The sequence below is a fragment of the Perissodus microlepis genome, chromosome 18 (assembly GCF_051167445.1).
Source record: "Perissodus microlepis isolate ML-2025 ecotype Zambia chromosome 18, ASM5116744v1, whole genome shotgun sequence".
Taxonomy (NCBI): Eukaryota; Metazoa; Chordata; class Actinopteri; order Cichliformes; family Cichlidae; genus Perissodus; species Perissodus microlepis.
In genome coordinates, this window is record NC_140478.1 from 21,044,654 (window position 1) to 21,061,736 (window position 17,083).

At 35.4% G+C, this 17,083-nt stretch overlaps 1 protein-coding gene across 5 annotated transcripts in view; it reads right to left on the bottom strand.

Moving 5' to 3' along the window:
- Positions 1 to 2,759: 2,759 nt before the first annotated feature.
- The window catches only part of LOC146367792 (pituitary adenylate cyclase-activating polypeptide type I receptor-like), a 34,042-nt gene continuing 19,718 nt past the window's right edge, over positions 2,760 to 17,083 (bottom strand). For 2 of the 5 annotated variants that reach the window (XM_084913513.1, XM_084913512.1), the window contains exons 8-15: positions 15,835 to 15,988; positions 14,083 to 14,143; positions 12,991 to 13,060; positions 12,595 to 12,686; positions 11,826 to 11,909; positions 9,917 to 10,046; positions 8,380 to 8,421; positions 2,760 to 7,014 (exon numbers count right to left, since the gene is read on the bottom strand). In XM_084913513.1, the coding sequence (XP_084769639.1) occupies positions 6,790 to 7,014; positions 8,380 to 8,421; positions 9,917 to 10,046; positions 11,826 to 11,909; positions 12,595 to 12,686; positions 12,991 to 13,060; positions 14,083 to 14,143; positions 15,835 to 15,988 (858 nt within the window). In that variant the 3' untranslated portion in view covers positions 2,760 to 6,789. The remainder of the gene's footprint in view (positions 7,015 to 8,379; positions 8,422 to 9,916; positions 10,047 to 11,825; positions 11,910 to 12,594; positions 12,687 to 12,990; positions 13,061 to 14,082; positions 14,144 to 15,834; positions 15,989 to 17,083) is intronic. The other 3 variants (XM_084913514.1, XM_084913515.1, XM_084913516.1) reach the window with 3 other exon arrangements.

Sequence of the window (17,083 nt, forward strand, 5' to 3'; positions counted from 1 at the left end):
ATAGTATGTGTGCACACAAATACATATTGAGAATTGTACAACCATTAAGCCTTTGCATTTGTAATTATGTAATTATGTAATTATTTTAAGCAGCAGTTTGTTAGATTTGCTCACCATAAAGACTGGGAACAGCTTGCTTAATTATATTTCCTAAAGTAATAGTTCATCCAGCATCTCTGAAGTTAAGTTTGGTTTAACTTCATATGCTGGATCTCAGCCCTGCACTTTTTAAGTCTTTATATTCAGCAAAGCTGCAGACACATTAGTGTACAAAAATATTTCACTATACAAGATCTGTAACATAAAGATAGTACCAGATTAACTACACACAATTGACATCAAACACTGTAGCAGTGTACCCGTGCATGTAATGCACAGTAATAGATGAACATTTGTGGTTTTAAAAGTATTCAGTGGATTTCCTTTCTATCAGAATTTTAACCAGGACCTAAGAAAAGCACATTTTTTCCTTTCACCAAATACAATGTTGGACCTGAAGCCAAACCTCACCTTCCTCAGACCCTCTTTATTCCTCAGACCTAAAAATTATGCCTATAGGCCCTACTTGCTCGATTCATAATGAATGTAAAACACTTCTGGTTGTCGCAGCTGATATCTCAGTGATCCTACTGAGCCCATCTATCCCCGCTTCTATTGGCCTAATAAGTAGATACAACTTGTATAATAATATTTTATTTTATGTATATATTAATTAGTATAATATATGTTATACAATATACACAAGAAGCTATACTTAATAAAATGGGATGAAACTTTTATCGAATAGAATAATTTATAAATCGTAGGAAATGTAAAATATAGAAAACTGTGAAATATAACATTAAGCTTTGGTGGTTCTCCTCATGAACTGGTACTCCAATGAGGGTAACAGTTTAATGCTGCTGAAAGCAAACGTTTTATTTTTTGGCTTGAATAAACACAATTGCCCACAATAACTGGTAAGAAATATTTTCTGTGTCTTGGATTTGACTTTTGCTTGAACAAATTCTGCAGTCATAAACTGAAAGCCAACTTGTTTTAAATAAAATGTTTTTTTTAGATAAATTATTTTATTTTAAACTCTTTTTTTAAATTACTTTTAAATCCCGTATGGAGCAGAGGACCAAAACTGGTCTTGAATGCCTATGTCCAAAAAACCCTTAGAATAATAATAATTACAATAATAACAAGCACCCAGGATTATCTGTTAAATCTATCAAAGTCGTACAGTTAATGTGGATGATGTTTTAGGATAGTTTTTCCAAAGTGTACCCCTCAGGTTACTTTAGCACAGACACCAACAAAGATTGTTACTCACACTGGGTGCAATCCCCCGCAATAAAGTTATACGTGTAGTGCAAAAATCCTGTTATTCTCCACAGTTGTGACTTTCACACCATGGGTGTGACTGTCATGGTGATTTTGGACTCTTAATGATTTCTTTGATCGGTTCTTTTTCCAGGATGGAGTGATTGTACAGCACACATCTTTAATGACTTTAAAAAAACAAGAACAAGAAGCAAGAATTAGGCGCACAAGTTTTAAGCTATTTCGGATTTTCTCTAATATACACAGAGTCAAAAGTACATATTCAGGGTCTAAAATGTCCTTTGAATTGATAAAGCAAAGACATATTAACTTCTCATCAGTAATCATAATTGACTACAACTGGTAGTTTCTCTTTTTCTTTGTTTGATTGACCGATACTCAGAACAATGGTAAAGTCCAAGGAACAATGAAACTCTAAAAAGAAGAACGTTTGAGCCATTTTTAAACATCTGCAAATTCTGAGATCATCAGTTCAAACAACTGTACATAAGTACAAGTTATTTGTATGTGTCATCACTTTGCCAAGATCTGATAAGGCATTCAGGAACAACCCAGGAACCACAAAAGCTCAAAGCTCAAGCCTGGAAACTGCTGAAACACCAGCGTCACTGTTCACAGTGGGTCCAGTATTACATTGCCTTAGCCTGATTAGGCGCTGATCAAGAAAGAAGCCCCTATTCCAAAATTGCTGCCTTCAAGCTTGGCTGAAATTTGCAGTTGCACATATAGACAAGCAACTTGTCTTCTGGGGAAAAAGTTTTACGGTCAGATGAGATAAAGATTGAGCTATTTGGCTCCGACAGCACGAGGTATGTTTGGAGGAGCATGGTGGTGGTGCTCTTGGACTGTTATGCTGTCAGTGATACTAGTACATTCAACAAAGTGTTTAGAATAATGAAGGAGCGCTACCTCCATATTCTTCAACATCACCTGAGATCAACAGCCCGAAGCTTGGACGTAATTGGGTGTTCTAACAGGACAATCATCCTAAACTTGGATCTGGTTTTGGAATGAATATAGCAGGCTAACATTAAGCTTGTGGAATGACCTTTTTAAAAGTCTTGGCTTCGACCCTGTTGAAAATTTGTGGACTATACTTAAAGCCAAGTGATGCCAGGAAACCAACTAATTTAAATGAACTCTACCAATTCTGTATTTAATCAAATATTAGTGGCGATGTAGGTATACCTTTGAGCTTATACGTGTACTTTTGACCTTGTGTGGATAATTCTTATTTTTTAAAGTCATTAAAGATGGATACTGTACAATCATTTCATCCTGGAAAAAGAACAATTCAAAGAAATTATTAAAAGCCCCAAATTGCCATGACATTCACACCCATGTGTATGTAAACTTCTTACACCAATAGTAAATGTAAGTAAATCTTCCATCTTTGAATAATGAATCACACTCTTTGCAAGTACAACAACTTACCACCGATAAGTTTATTTTGCAGTCAATTTTACACAACTGGAGACATGAATGTTGGACACCAGAACGCTTGTTACACATGGCACACTGTCACAGGTAGAACTTAACTTTGATGAAAGTTCATAGATATTTTTTCTTCATTAAACTGAGAATTTACATATATTTAAATGCTTGTCATTACATACACATGCATACAGATTACAGTCTCCAACTTTCAAACACAGACGCACGCACACACACATACACGCACACACACACACACACACACTGAAAACTGGTACATAAAGAAATGTACAAAATCACAGCCACAAACACTGCAGGTCTTAGTCAAGAGGTCCACCTGTGTGCCAAAAGTATGCATACATGATAAAGAAAAGACATCATTTGTACACTATGGCAAATTTATAGCAGGCAACATTTAAGAGCAGCTGAGCGACAACGGTACATTCAATTCATTGGCAATCAAGACTTAACACACACTCAAAACATCATAAAACCGGCTCAACAAGCACAACCGCCAAAGTAACAGCATCTTAACACAGAGATATGCCACATAGAATAATTACAGTCAAAATATTTTTTTAATCAGTTTTAGAAACACTCATTTACTTTTTTTTTTTTTTTTTTGCAGAAAGTTAAATGAGATTGATGCTAAAAATGCTGGCAAAAAGACAAGATATTAGCTTGCTGTCCAGGTAGCTTATTTAGCTAAGGGGGGGGGGGGGGGGTTTCTCTTCTAGTAAAAAAAGTCCCTTCCAGCTAGTAGAAATCTACTAGGTATGGGAAACAGCCTTTTAGGTTTATTCATAAATTATATATATTGTATTTTTGGTCTGGGTATAAAATAGGGAGTTAAATGAGGATCAGAGGCTAGCTGTTTCCCTAATCACTGGATATAGCTTCTTTTTCTAGCATACAGATATAAGCGTGTTATCACGCTATTATATATCTCTATATATAATATTAAAAAAAAATATCAGGGTTTCTCTTTGATACATTAGTTTGTTATAATAATTCTAAAATAAATGCAAGAAGAGGTTTATGAAAAGCAGTGTGGTCTCTTTTAGCCAAAATTTAGCTAAAAGCTACAATGCTCAGTTTTCCTCTAGTGCTAAGAATCAAAACAAATTCTCCAGATTTCCTCTAATCTCACAGTATGGTTAAAAACTGACACAGTTCACAGTTCACTAAAGTGAAGGGGAGGAATTTGAGATATGGCATGACAGAAAAACACATATCTCTACACATATCTCTAACATTGTTTTGAAAAAACAAAACAATGTTAATTTAAGTTTTATTATGGACATCAAAATGTTGGGCTTGTCACAAAAACAGATGTAGAAAAAGAATAAAAATATGGCATATAAGCATCTCTATCCCCTATCCTACATTTCTAAACATGAGCAAAACAGTGCCTGTCAAAAATTTCCACTCTCCTTAACATTTTACTGCCACCCTGTGGTAGACAAATACGCAGCACGGAAATGAGCAAGGAGTCATTTTTACTCTTCTTTTTTTCACATACAGTAACAGCTTTGAGACATGGTCGTTTACATCTGAGCTGTTTAACACTCAGAGTGACGGCTGGTGATAGAAACACTTAAGCAGCAGCAGAGTGTTTGTGTTTAAAGTCACACTCTCTTACACACTTTGTGTTTTGTCTGTTGCAGTTGTTCCACCTCTAAAAATCTATTTGAATAAAATCATGTCCCCTGTCTGTTGTCCTCACTCTACTGTCCACAAGCTGCAAAGATGATGCATTTGATATAATGTTACTTTTCAGAGGTTGCATCTGCTTCTTGTGTTGAGAGACTTTGCTATGCATCTCCCACTCTCACTTCTTATGACACTACATTTATGGCACTTAGACCAAGAACACCACATCACTCAAAATAATGAAATCATACATTAGAACCACAACTATGTTTTATGCACAAAAAAGCATGTATACTGTACATATAGTCACTTTACATGGCACCATTTCATGGAAAATAAATATACATCCTTATCTGTAAAGTATCATCAATTCATTGTTCAAAGATACTACATTCTTAGAATCCAACTATGATGGTACATAAAATAAATATGGTGAAAAAATTATTTTTGTTTACATCATTTCACATTTTATTCTATTAAATAATTTCCCCACTTGTACAATTATTGTTTCTCAGTCTGTTTTTTGCACAAACAAAACAGAAAAATGAGCAAAAATCAGCGATTGTCAAGAGCTGTCACATTAAAGCATTTAATGTTGACTGTTACACCACTTGTTTTTTTTGTTTTGTTTTGAAGCCATTTATGTTTCACGTTGCTGCTAAAATGAGTGTTGTAAATACATCATGGCTGTAAACCAAGAGATAAATAAAATAAATACAAATTATGGAAAACTACTCAGCAGTACTCTTTTTACACTATGTGTAAGTTAATAAACTGACAATGATGAGAAATTCACTAATAAAGTTTTGAGAAACACAATGGAAAAAAGCATATTTTCTTCAATCTACACTGAAATCCACCACTCTGTACATTCTTTGAAATGACTCGCTGCACCTTTAGATTACCTGTAAAAATGTAAAAATTATAGCTATTTGTGACCGACTAGGCACTTTGGAATATGAGCGCAGGATGGTTAAAATTAGAGTAGGAACAATTTATTATGGCACAATGGTCTCAAGCTTGGAGGAAAGAGATCAAGAGACAATGAAATCTGTTATGTTCAAGAGCATGTTGACAGTGGAAATCTCTCCCCTACAATAAAACGATGTACATTTAAACTCATGGCACTATGAAGAGCTTTGGGTGAAAGCATCCACTATATGGCACATGTACTGTTTATGTTCACAGTTTGCAAAACAAATCTGTCTGAAAAGGGAAAAGGGGACTCGAGCTCCACTAGTAGAGCAGCTAAAGGTTCTAGTTGGTTCAGATAGTAGATCAGTGGTTCCCAACCTTTCTGATCTGTAACCGCTTAAACCAAAACTAAGTCAACTCACAACCCATTATCACACTCTGTGAGGACAGGCTGCTTATTTTAAGCATCAAGATGAGGAACTAGAAGGAAAAACAAACCAATATTAATGTCCACATTATGGCTAACATCTCACAGTCCCTCTAATTCAATCTAATCTTGGGATTCCCAAGGTTGGGAAACACTGCTCGTTCACATCTCTTTTATAAATACTGTATGTGTTTTTATTTTTCATATCATACAAAAAATAGTCCAGACTAGAGTGGGCAGGATCTTCTGGGTCCTCTGGATATGGGATGTAGTCTACAGATCTGGGCTCCAGTTCCTTTTATTTGAAAAGGTCATAACAATACTGCGTTATCCTAAATAAAGAAATTCTGATCTAGACACTAAAGGTCACTATTTACACAATCCATGAGTTGTTTTTTTTTTCTTTATATATAAGTTATATTTTGACATACTCTGTACTTACGGCTGAAAGTAGAAAATGTTTAAATTCAAGACAAAACATTTAAACAATGAGCATTTTTTACAAGCAAGGCGAACGTTTGGTTGATAATTAACTTTGGGCTGTAATGAAATCCAGTCAGGCAACCAGTGTGGCACTTTGAAGCACATTTACTTTACACCAACAGCCAAATATGACCCCATACTTTATATCAAGCTATTTATTTCTTAAAATGTATTATTATTATGATTTTAGTAGTGTCTCTTGTGGCACCATCTCCTATCTGAATGTAAATAAAACAATAAAAGGGGAAATATTATATAAAGAGAGTTTAAATCAATAAAATGTAATTTAAGTTGTGCAAAAATATTAATTTTAAGTCATTAATCATAAAAATTGCAACCTAAAGTAGTCTAAGGTAGTGAGATAAATTAAATATATTACTTCAATATTAAATTATAAAGACATAAAATCTCCAGTAAATGTTTTCAGAAAGATTCATTTTCTAAAGGTGAATTAACTACATGCAAGAGGTTTGAGGGGCCACTTTGGTCTGCTCTGGTTGGTCTGATGTAGGTAAGTGGAACGGCACCTTGAAGTTGATTCTAGCAAATCAGATGCTCAGGTCGGGAGGCTGATGTTGGCATTCTCCGCCAGCGGGCTTGACATGCGTATCTGTGAGCTGCTCTTGCTGAGGATCGACAGTTGAGTCCCGCCGTTCACTCCACTGCTGGCCAACGAAGGATGCCTCTGCTGCTTCAGGTCCACAGCAAAGTACCGGTTCACCGTCCAGCTGCGCCATTTCCTCTTGATCTCCGATTGCACCTTCAGGGAGAAACTTCACAAGGTCATTTTTAATGTACTTTAAGCTGTACCAGCTCCATGAAAAGGTACAGTAAAGGTGAGGTTTTTAGAAAGAAGAGTTTACTAACGTGATCTAGAGCGTTCGAAAGACATGCACACATGCCAACTTTTTTGGATTTGGGACTGTAATATAACATGGCTTTTATAATAGATAATAATTCCAACGTTTTATGTATCAGGACATAGTATTAAAAAAAAATCTGGTTCTTAGCAGGTATTAAAATTAAGTAAATATGAATAATGGAGAAGTTGTGTATGTAAAACTATCTATACCTTTTCCGCTTCCTGAGGAATTAACAGGGTAAGTAGCAGTGAGGTACTGATAATGACCTTAATTATCTGATAACCAGCAAGTGTGAGCACCTCTATAAAAAGACTTATTTTGACTTTTCAGGTTCTTGTGTTTTCCAGAGGAAAGACATTGGCAACCATCTTAAATAAGCAATTGTTGCTGCTACTCAATCTGGAAAGGGTTATAAGGTCAATAAACTCAAGTCCATCATTCTACAGTGAGAAAAAATATTCAAAAGTGGAAAACAACCAAGACAGTTTCCAATATCCCAATGTCTGACCATGCAGTGCTCAGAGGAACTGCAAAAACCCCAAGACCCAGCATCTCTCTCTTTATGGATCTCAGTCAGCATGTTAAATGTTAAAGATCATGACAGTACTATCAGAAAAATATACTAAATATGGCCTGTTTCAAAGAGTTGTGAAGAGGAAGCCTCAGTTTAGTTTTTGCAAAACTGCATCTGAACAAACCAAAAGACATCTGGAACAAAGTGGAGTGTATGTTGTTGTTCATCTGTATTCAAATAATTTTCGAACCTGGTAAGGACAGAATATTTTTTTTATTATGTCCTGATATATAAAACATTAGAACTGAAACACCTTTTAAGATTCTTATTTAAAATTACTCTATTTTTTAAATTATAGCTGATCTGGGGAAAATATGGAAAAAGGTCATCAGTTCTCAGAAGGCACACTTTTTTCAACACTGGCCAGTATTTACCAACTAATGCTTTACATAAATATAAAATAACTCATTAGATTTTTAATATTTCTTACACTATATGATTAAACAGACAGATTGCTTCTGCATCACTTGCAGATGCTTCATGGGAGAAGTTATACTATCTGTCCTCATATTTGCTTACAACTAAAATATTGTATATTATACAAAATTTATTAAATGGTGATAAAAATTATATTAAGTTATATTAATTTGGGTAGGATTATAAGCACAGAGATTCATCCTGAAATTGCAAGCACAAGAAATATTATAAAAAATATTATGAAGAAGTGAGCGTGTATATGAATAAATAAGGGGGAAGCTTACCTCTCCATTGAGGAAACAGTAGAGGACAGCCACCACAAAGCCCTGAGGAGGAGGATGGAGAGAAAATTGAAAGAGAAATGAGAGAAAATTTGCTTGAGATTCAGTTTAATCTAACTGTGGTAATATATACATTTAATATAATCAAGCAACACTTATAACAGCTGTGCTATATATGTATAGCACTGATGTTATAAGCACTGTAAGAGAAAAGAAAGAGGAAAACTGACTTCTGCTTTTGCTGTGCACAACATACAGGTTTCTTCAATATTTGGGATGTTAAATGTATATCAAAGTACATTATTTGGAAAAATTGGCCATCAGCAGTTAGTTTTACCTACAATTAATGGTTATATTTACATCTACCATTTTGTAAGTGACCAGGCTGATAAGACATATCTGCCACAGATACCTGTCTCTGTCAGTTTACTGCCAGCTAAGGTGACCAAGGCCTAACAAAATGCATGACAAAAAGCCATAATTTTTTTAAAAACAATGAACAAAACCATTATAAGGTTTGGCATTTTATCTTTCTCATCAAATAAATACTATACGCATAAAATAAATGTTCAACTGTTCCTGAGAAGGAGCACTTCCTGGATTCAAACTGCTCTGTTTAAGGTGTTCTTTGAAAAGGATAAACATACGCTAAATCCTCAAAGAACTCCAAGGCACTTTCTTTTCCAATAAAATTTAAAATGCCTTCTCCCTTCACCCTTTGATGACTTAGCACAAAATAAATCAAATGCAAATGAAGGTAAAGGGTTAACCTGCACTAGGAAGATGATGACAGCCGTGCCTGCTTTTCGTTAGAAAAAGGACAGACTTAGAAAAGCCTATCATGAACTCTCAACTTTAGAAAAATAGAGCCAGTAAAATTGTGGACCATTGTATCTACATCTAGCTTTACTTTAACAAAAACAATTGTCTATAAATGTGTTCCTCAGTGTGCTGTCAAAAATGTAAAAACACAAAAGAAATTGACTACCTAGCATGTTAGCTGATCACCCCCTAATGGCATCTTATTGGATGAAACAAACAAAATAATTTAAGTGAGTCACTGAAGATATTTTAGTCTTTTTTTCATCATTACTGATGCTGATCTTTCACTGATAAACACATTTCCTCCTGGCATCGGAGACAATATAGAATAATTGTTTCCATCTATTTTATCCTTTTATAAATCCAGTTTAATTGTTGCAGGGCTCATTTTAATGGCATTGTGTTTAACTGCATGTAGCTTTATAGCATTTATTTGTTACTCTTACTGCTTAATGTGCTGCCCAATATTACTTTCACAGTTTCACAACTGCTTCCAGTAAAAAGGCTTTATGGGGTATGTACTTAGCTCCTCTTCACTTTTCATAGCTGTTGATAATGACTGCAGAAGATAATTTTTGGCTATTACTAACACTCTCCTTAAGATCCTGCTGTATCTTCTATATTCAAATGATTTATTGTCCCATTATGTTCTCTCATTCATCATCTGGCATCTCTTCTTTAAGTAAAACTGGATGATGAAGGAGCTGCAGGAGTGTACCTGGAAGGATCCAAGGCCCAGCTCGAACACAAGCCTCTCCCTCTTGCTGACATCTTCAGGCGAGAAGGCGAACACGGTGTAGTGAATACCAAAGAGAGGGATGAGCAGGAGGGTGGAGCGTGCCAGACGCCTGAACAAACAACAACAAACAGTTTAATGAGATTGAGTGAGACACAAATCAAAGTTGTTTTAATGTAGATTTACTGGAGCTGGTCAGGTGACACTAGAGATGCACTGTTGATGTAATGCTGTGCCACATTTCACTACTATACTGTTTCTTAAATGTTTCATTAAGCTGCAAATTTATATATTGATATATTAAAAATATATTAAAATTTATTTATTAATATAATAATATATTAATCCTCAGCTTTGTATAAAAAAAGAGTATTTCCTTAAATAAATACTTAAAGTGTTTGAGGTAAAGGCTGGTGGTATTCTGTATTTTTCTTAATGTCAACAAACCCACTGAAAAGACCAAAACCAACAACAAACTGCTTTGTTGTAGTCTAAAACCCCTCATTTCTAGCCAGTATATATAAAAAAAGATCAATGATGTATTCTTATTTTTAGATGAACTTTTTTTTTAACAAGCACTACAGTTTATTTTCAATTCCACATACACGGTCATGCATAAATAAATGTTCTAAATCACCTAAAAATTGTACTGCTTAACCCAGTTTTAGCGACTAAAAATCAGCATAGCCCAGCTGTTTAAGCTCTATAATATTAGGTCAAAAGTAGTTGACTGGATTTGTTGACAGTCAGAAAAATAAAATAGCACCGCACATCCATTCTTAACTTCACGATTGAGGTTTATTTTAATGTATCAGTTCTTTTTAGGTCAAGACACCGGCAAGAACGCACTCAACTGCCACTGTTTGATACTTTATGGCAGTCACATGAAGCTGTGTCATTACACTGTGGTGTGTATGATGGAGCCAACAACACTGGCTGACGCACAATATCAACGGCACAATACAGACAAACACTTGGTGGACACAACTGTGCAAAACAGTGGTTTCTACAGTGCGGTCCAGTGTCGCCAGGGGTCCTTATGAAATAGTTTCACAACTAGAGTTTGACTCGTTTTCTTGCTGAGAGTTACAGGAGAAGGTCACCTGTTTATCTGTCCACTTAGTGTGACGCTAGCTTAGCACCTAAAGTGGGAATGGAGAAAGTGCACACTGTAAAAAGAAATCTTTAAAAATATATGTGATGTTTTGAAATGCAGAAATTTTCTACATACTGTTTTTTCTTAATATAAACTTGCACTATTAAAAAAAAATCTTTTTTTAACACTGCAAGTTCAGGTAACAAAATCTTATATATTTAGATATATCTGAATCCTCACAACTCATTATTTAACACATTGTCTATATTTACCTGAATCTAAACTTTTTTTTTTGGCAGTTTATGGATTAAAAGTGTATAGTGAGGTTATACTGTTTACTCTTGTTTAGCTAATAAAAAGGTGTTGCTCCTATCATCCAACTCTGAGCATGAAAACAAGAAAACAATATCCCAAAATGTCAAATTCTTTTAAATGTTTTATCATAATGGAAGGAGATATGCAACTAATAGTAACTATAATAATAAAAAACAGCACCAGAAATATAAATCTAAACAAACAGAAATTAACCGTAAATGAGTCCTTTCATAATTTATTGATTAGAACATTTTCAAAAGCATGAGCACTGATTAGATTTGTTCTGTTTTGTGAGTGAGGTAATGCATTTCTGAGCCTTGACAATTAAAAACCCCTAAAACTTTAAGAGCCCCTGGTGTAAGATACAAACACACACACATAAACACACACATGCAGTGAACACAAGACAGAAACTCACACACACACACACACACACACACACACACACACACACACACACACACACACACACACACTTACAGTGTGATGGTGGATAACTCTGACATCCTGCACGAATGCTGAACAGCCTGTGTGGGCTCACTGAAGCATTTCTGAGCACAGCTGCTACACAGCACAAAGACAACACACAATACAACAAAGACAATGTCTTTAGGGACACAGACGCACAGTCTCACACGCACACACATCTCCACACTCGGTCACGCGCACTCAGGTCTAAGCTGCAGAAGACAAAAGTATTATCTGCTGTGCCTCCAAAGATACTATCCGATGGGAGGGGAGCAGGAGTGATGTCTGGATACAGTACAACTCCATAATGAGGTTCAAACTTTCTGACACTGGGTTCTACAAATGAATCTGAAATTAAAAAAAAAATAATCTAGGCAGACATGTCAGAGGTTATCACAGAGTATTACAAAAAAATGGCTGGATTTACATGTTTGTGACACTCACAAGAGAGACAATAACCCTTGTGCAACATATGCATTTAATATGTTAGCATCTATAAAAATATCACCCAGCTTTTAATATACAGATGATACCTTCTGTAGGGTCAGTTGGTTGTAGGTTTTGGTCTTTTTGGTCTTTTGATGCTGGTTTTGGGATTTTTTGACAAGATGAAAAAAAGTAATAGTGCCAGCCTTAACTTAAAATTCTGAATCCTAGCTCTGTGAGTAGCAGGGTTGCAAGATCTAGAAAACTACAGCAATCAAATTTATTAAAGCATAAATTCTTCATCCACATTTTGACATTTTTGAACTCACATTTAACCCCACTGATTGTAACTTACAGGTAAATGCTCGATTCATTTCCTCCGATATCAGGCGACTGCAGCTTCTGGACCAGGATCACGATTATTCCAATGAAGAGGACGAAATTGATCTGACATGAAACAGAAAATATTTTCACTGCGGTCAGTTGAACATTAGGTCTTTCCCTTCTCTGCTTGGTTTTCTTCCTCAGGAAGTAGCAAGCTGAGGTTGCTGGTTGCCTTTAAAACTGGTCTACTCAATCACACGCTTGTCTATAAAAAATTATTTTCCCTTTTGCTTCACACCACATTAGGATAGATAGGATTTAAACTGGGGCCACTGTCAGAAAGACTTTGACATTTAGCTTTTGCATTTGCAGGTGAGCAAGTTAATGACAAAAGGAAAACTGAATGAGCAACCAGTAAGTGTCATACCATTATAGATGCCACCACAGGTCCTTTGATCACCCACCAGAGGGCAGTGTTCTCATTCGTATCCCAGCATCTGGAGGCCAACAGTACATTTCAGTACTCATACACCATGCTTCAGACATTAGGTAATGCACAACCTCAAAGTTTGCCAAACAATGAGCCAGGTTTCAATTATAATACACCAAATAGTCAAATTAGTGAGGAGGATTTAAAATGAAAGGAAAAACTCTCAATAACTGAAATGAAAAACTGAGTTACAAACTTAGCTTAATACTATCAGATGTTTTTTGTTTTCTTACACTTGTATTACATCACATATTGTGCTCAAAAATGATGAAAAAGGATGCAATAACCGAGCACTCAACAGAGGCTTATTAACGTACCCAACAAAGGGAGAAATTACATAATTGCAAAACATTATCAGTACTGTCATCAGTATTTTGTTAATAAGAATAGCTAAAACTTCTCAAGTAAACATCACCAAACCTCTGTCAATATCAGTTACACTGATTACATTAATTATATTGTAAATTTCTTAATGAAAATATATTATTAGAAAATGATTTTAATAAAACTAAAAGAGGTTTTCTGGCCTGTGTGGCTAATAATATGAGACTGGTGTTTATATAACAGTCCTGACGGTTCTTTGCGATCGTTAATAAGCAACTAGTTTCACATGTAAAAGAATTACAGGTGCCAGTGTTCACACATAAAAGAGGCTCCTGCTTAAAGGGCACCAAAAGCAAAAAAAGATAAAAATCATTGTAAAGGTGACCAATATTATAATCTATTGTAACATTATCTGATATTATCAAACAATTTATCTAATAATGTGTAATTATCTAATATAATATAAGAAGACCAGTATTAATAGATACTGATGGACAATTTAGATTTTTACTTCTGTTTGAAATGTATTCATAATAAATCAAATATTGGCTGATTCTGAAATCTAGAGCATAACTAATAGTTTCTACAAAATCCAATAAATATTGTGTAATATAATGTATAATATCTGCTTCTAAATTACAGTGGAAAAGGACTGTAAAGCAGCAGAAAGATTATAAGCACTTAGTTCAGACAGTTCAGACATACCCAGTGTCATGAAAATGGAGCCTCAGAACAGCCCAAACAGTCACACAAATTGTGGGAGTTCCTGTAATCATGAAAAAAACAGAAATAAAAAAACAGAAAAGGTAAAACAGAAATAAAATGCACAATGTTAATGTGACTGCCATAGTTCCTACCAGTCAAATCTCGTCTTTAGACATAAACATAGGAATCAAAAGGAATCGTCCGATTTCAAAAGGCTATATTTTTAAAGTAATGAACAAATTTAAAATACATGTATATAAAGTTAAGGCACTCAACGTTTTTCCCTCCAGATGCACGGCTTATCTCAAAGCCAAGTCAAATATGTTTTTGCAAACATGTCTGAACAGCCACCGCTGCTGTTACATTACTTACCTGCAACCACGTGAAACTCACGACTCTTCTCTGTCTAACAATATATGTTTTGATCGTTACCGGTGAACGGCCGTGGAATTAAAGCACTTTGAAATTGGATGATTCTTTCTGATATACCCTGTATCAAAGGCTACAATCACAATCAGCAGATGAAAATGATTTGCGTATTTCCCTACTTCAGCTTTGTTTTGCCAATATTTAAAACATTTAATGGCAAATTTCACTAATCTCTCAAATGCAAACAAACAGCTATAAAAAAGTTTAAACAAGACCTCAAGCAACTGAGAAAGAAAATACCACTTGCTTTAAAAAAATCTTTTATCAAAACTATACAGTGCAGAAGATATAATAGATAATAAACAAAATTTTAAATGGTAAACAGCACGAATTTTAAAATTCACAATCTGATTATTAACTCAGCAATGGCTGCTTCATTTGGTACAATTTGCTAGTATTGCGTTGGGTCCCCTATTGCCTAATTAATGTCTTTAATTCTTCATGGGATAAAATTAACAAGGTACTGGAAACGTTCCTCACAGAGACTTTGGTCCATATTGACCTGACAGCATAACACACATCACACACATTTGTCATCTCATCATCCATGATGAGGATTTCTCGTTCCACCGCATCCCAAAGGTGATCTGTTGGACTGAGAATTGATGACTTTGAGTACAGTGAACTCTTTGTCATGTTTGAATTGACCACTGTGCCATCAGAAGATGGCACAGTGGTCATAAAGTGACTGATGTGGTTAGCAACAATACTCAGTTTAAACAATGCTCAATTGGTACTAAGGAGCCCCAAAATGTCCTCCCCAGCATAACACCACCAGTAGTGTCAACCGTTGATACAAGGCAGAAAGATCCAAGCTTTCATTTTGTTTACACCAAATTCTGATTCATCCAAATGTAGCAGCAGAAATTGAGACTCATCAGAATGTGAGTTGTTGCTTCCTGTATTTAGCTGACAGGAGAGGCACCCAGTTTGGTCTTCTGCTGCTGTAGCCCATCTGCTTCAAGGTTTGATTCGGAGATTCTCTTCTGCATATTTGATTTACAACAACTGTTATTTGTTGTCTTCCCATCAGCTCAAAGCAGATTGGCAAATTTTTTCTGACCTCTGGCATCAACACAGCTTTTCTTTAGCTCAGTGGATATTTTCTTGTCTTTTTTCAAAAACATTCTCTGTGAACCATCTAGAGGTGGAGTATAGGAAAATCCCAACAAATGAGCTAGATAGATATTAGATATTTGCACTAACAACCTGTTAAACAGGAATATATAGCAAAAGGAATATAATAGTAATAAAATGGCCAGTCATGTAAATTAGTCACCACTTTATGCCAATAATGATAATCAAGCAAAAATGTCTACTTACCCCACCCAACAATGGTGTACCAGTAGAAGTAGCGTCTCTCGGGAAAGAAAGTCTCCACCAGCAGAGTGAAGAGATACAGACCTTCAATGAACAGCCAGAAATAGTTGGACATGACACAGTAATGGAAGAAAACCATCACTGCTTTACATGCCACCTGCATATGAAGACACGTTAGGAGATAAGTTGTAATTACCTATCTGTACGAAACAATTATTATCTTAGAAGATTCTGTACCAATATTAATCTAAACAAGAAAAATAATCTTCAAAATTTCAGTGAAGTTAATTATGATAATCTTGTTTCTTCTTCTCTAAACAGAAAATTTGTGTTTAAATGGTCAGTCTTTATTCAAAAGCAATAGACCCCAAATGTCAGAGTGACATTATCCATGTAAACAACACGGCGATAGCGCACCGCACAGGACGGTAATAACCCTAAATATTTAGCACGACCCGATGAGCTAATATGCAAATGATCTCCCCCAGCAGCGGGAGCGAGTCACCTACATGCCAGGCGAAGTGTCATGTGATGACACTGTGTTAATGACTAAAGTCCATATACACTGTGGGGTCAACCAATTACAGGACTGATCTGATTCTCTGTACTGCCATGACAATGACCTGTGATCACCATGGCAACAGTGGTAAAGTGTTTGAATTCAGAAAAAAAAAAGAAATGGAAAAAAAGGGCAAAGTAGCCATTGATATGTTAATAAGACTCTAGCAGAAGATTTCCACTGGTCTTGCTAAAGCCATTAGCGCATCTAATTAGGTTTATTTATCATGGCTGCTTAACAATAGTGAACAATGTATTCTTATCAGACAAAGGCTAAGAGCTTGTTCTGCATTTGTAATCAGGGAGTATTAGTCATCTAATAGCATGTTTGCTTTTTGTAAAATTTGCATCTGATTGAAGTTCTTTCAAAGGTGAACGGCAAACAGGAAACGCTGGAGGAGACGTATTTCTCAGGCGTTCTCGAGCTCTCGCTGTATCTCAAACAAAACAAGCCTGGCCATATTTTTTTATGCCCATTTTCTTTATAACCTGATTGGCTGGATTTTGGTGGTACACCCGATAAACCAGGACATGTATTTTACTGACTCTAGTGTGCACTTATTTTGTCAGAGCAGGGACTGTTTAGAATATTAAAGGCTTCAGCTTAAAACAATTGGCTTTAAATTAAAATTAATGATCTAATTAACCTTGGAAATTGAAAATTACCAATTTTTCATTAATCACTAAAACAGCA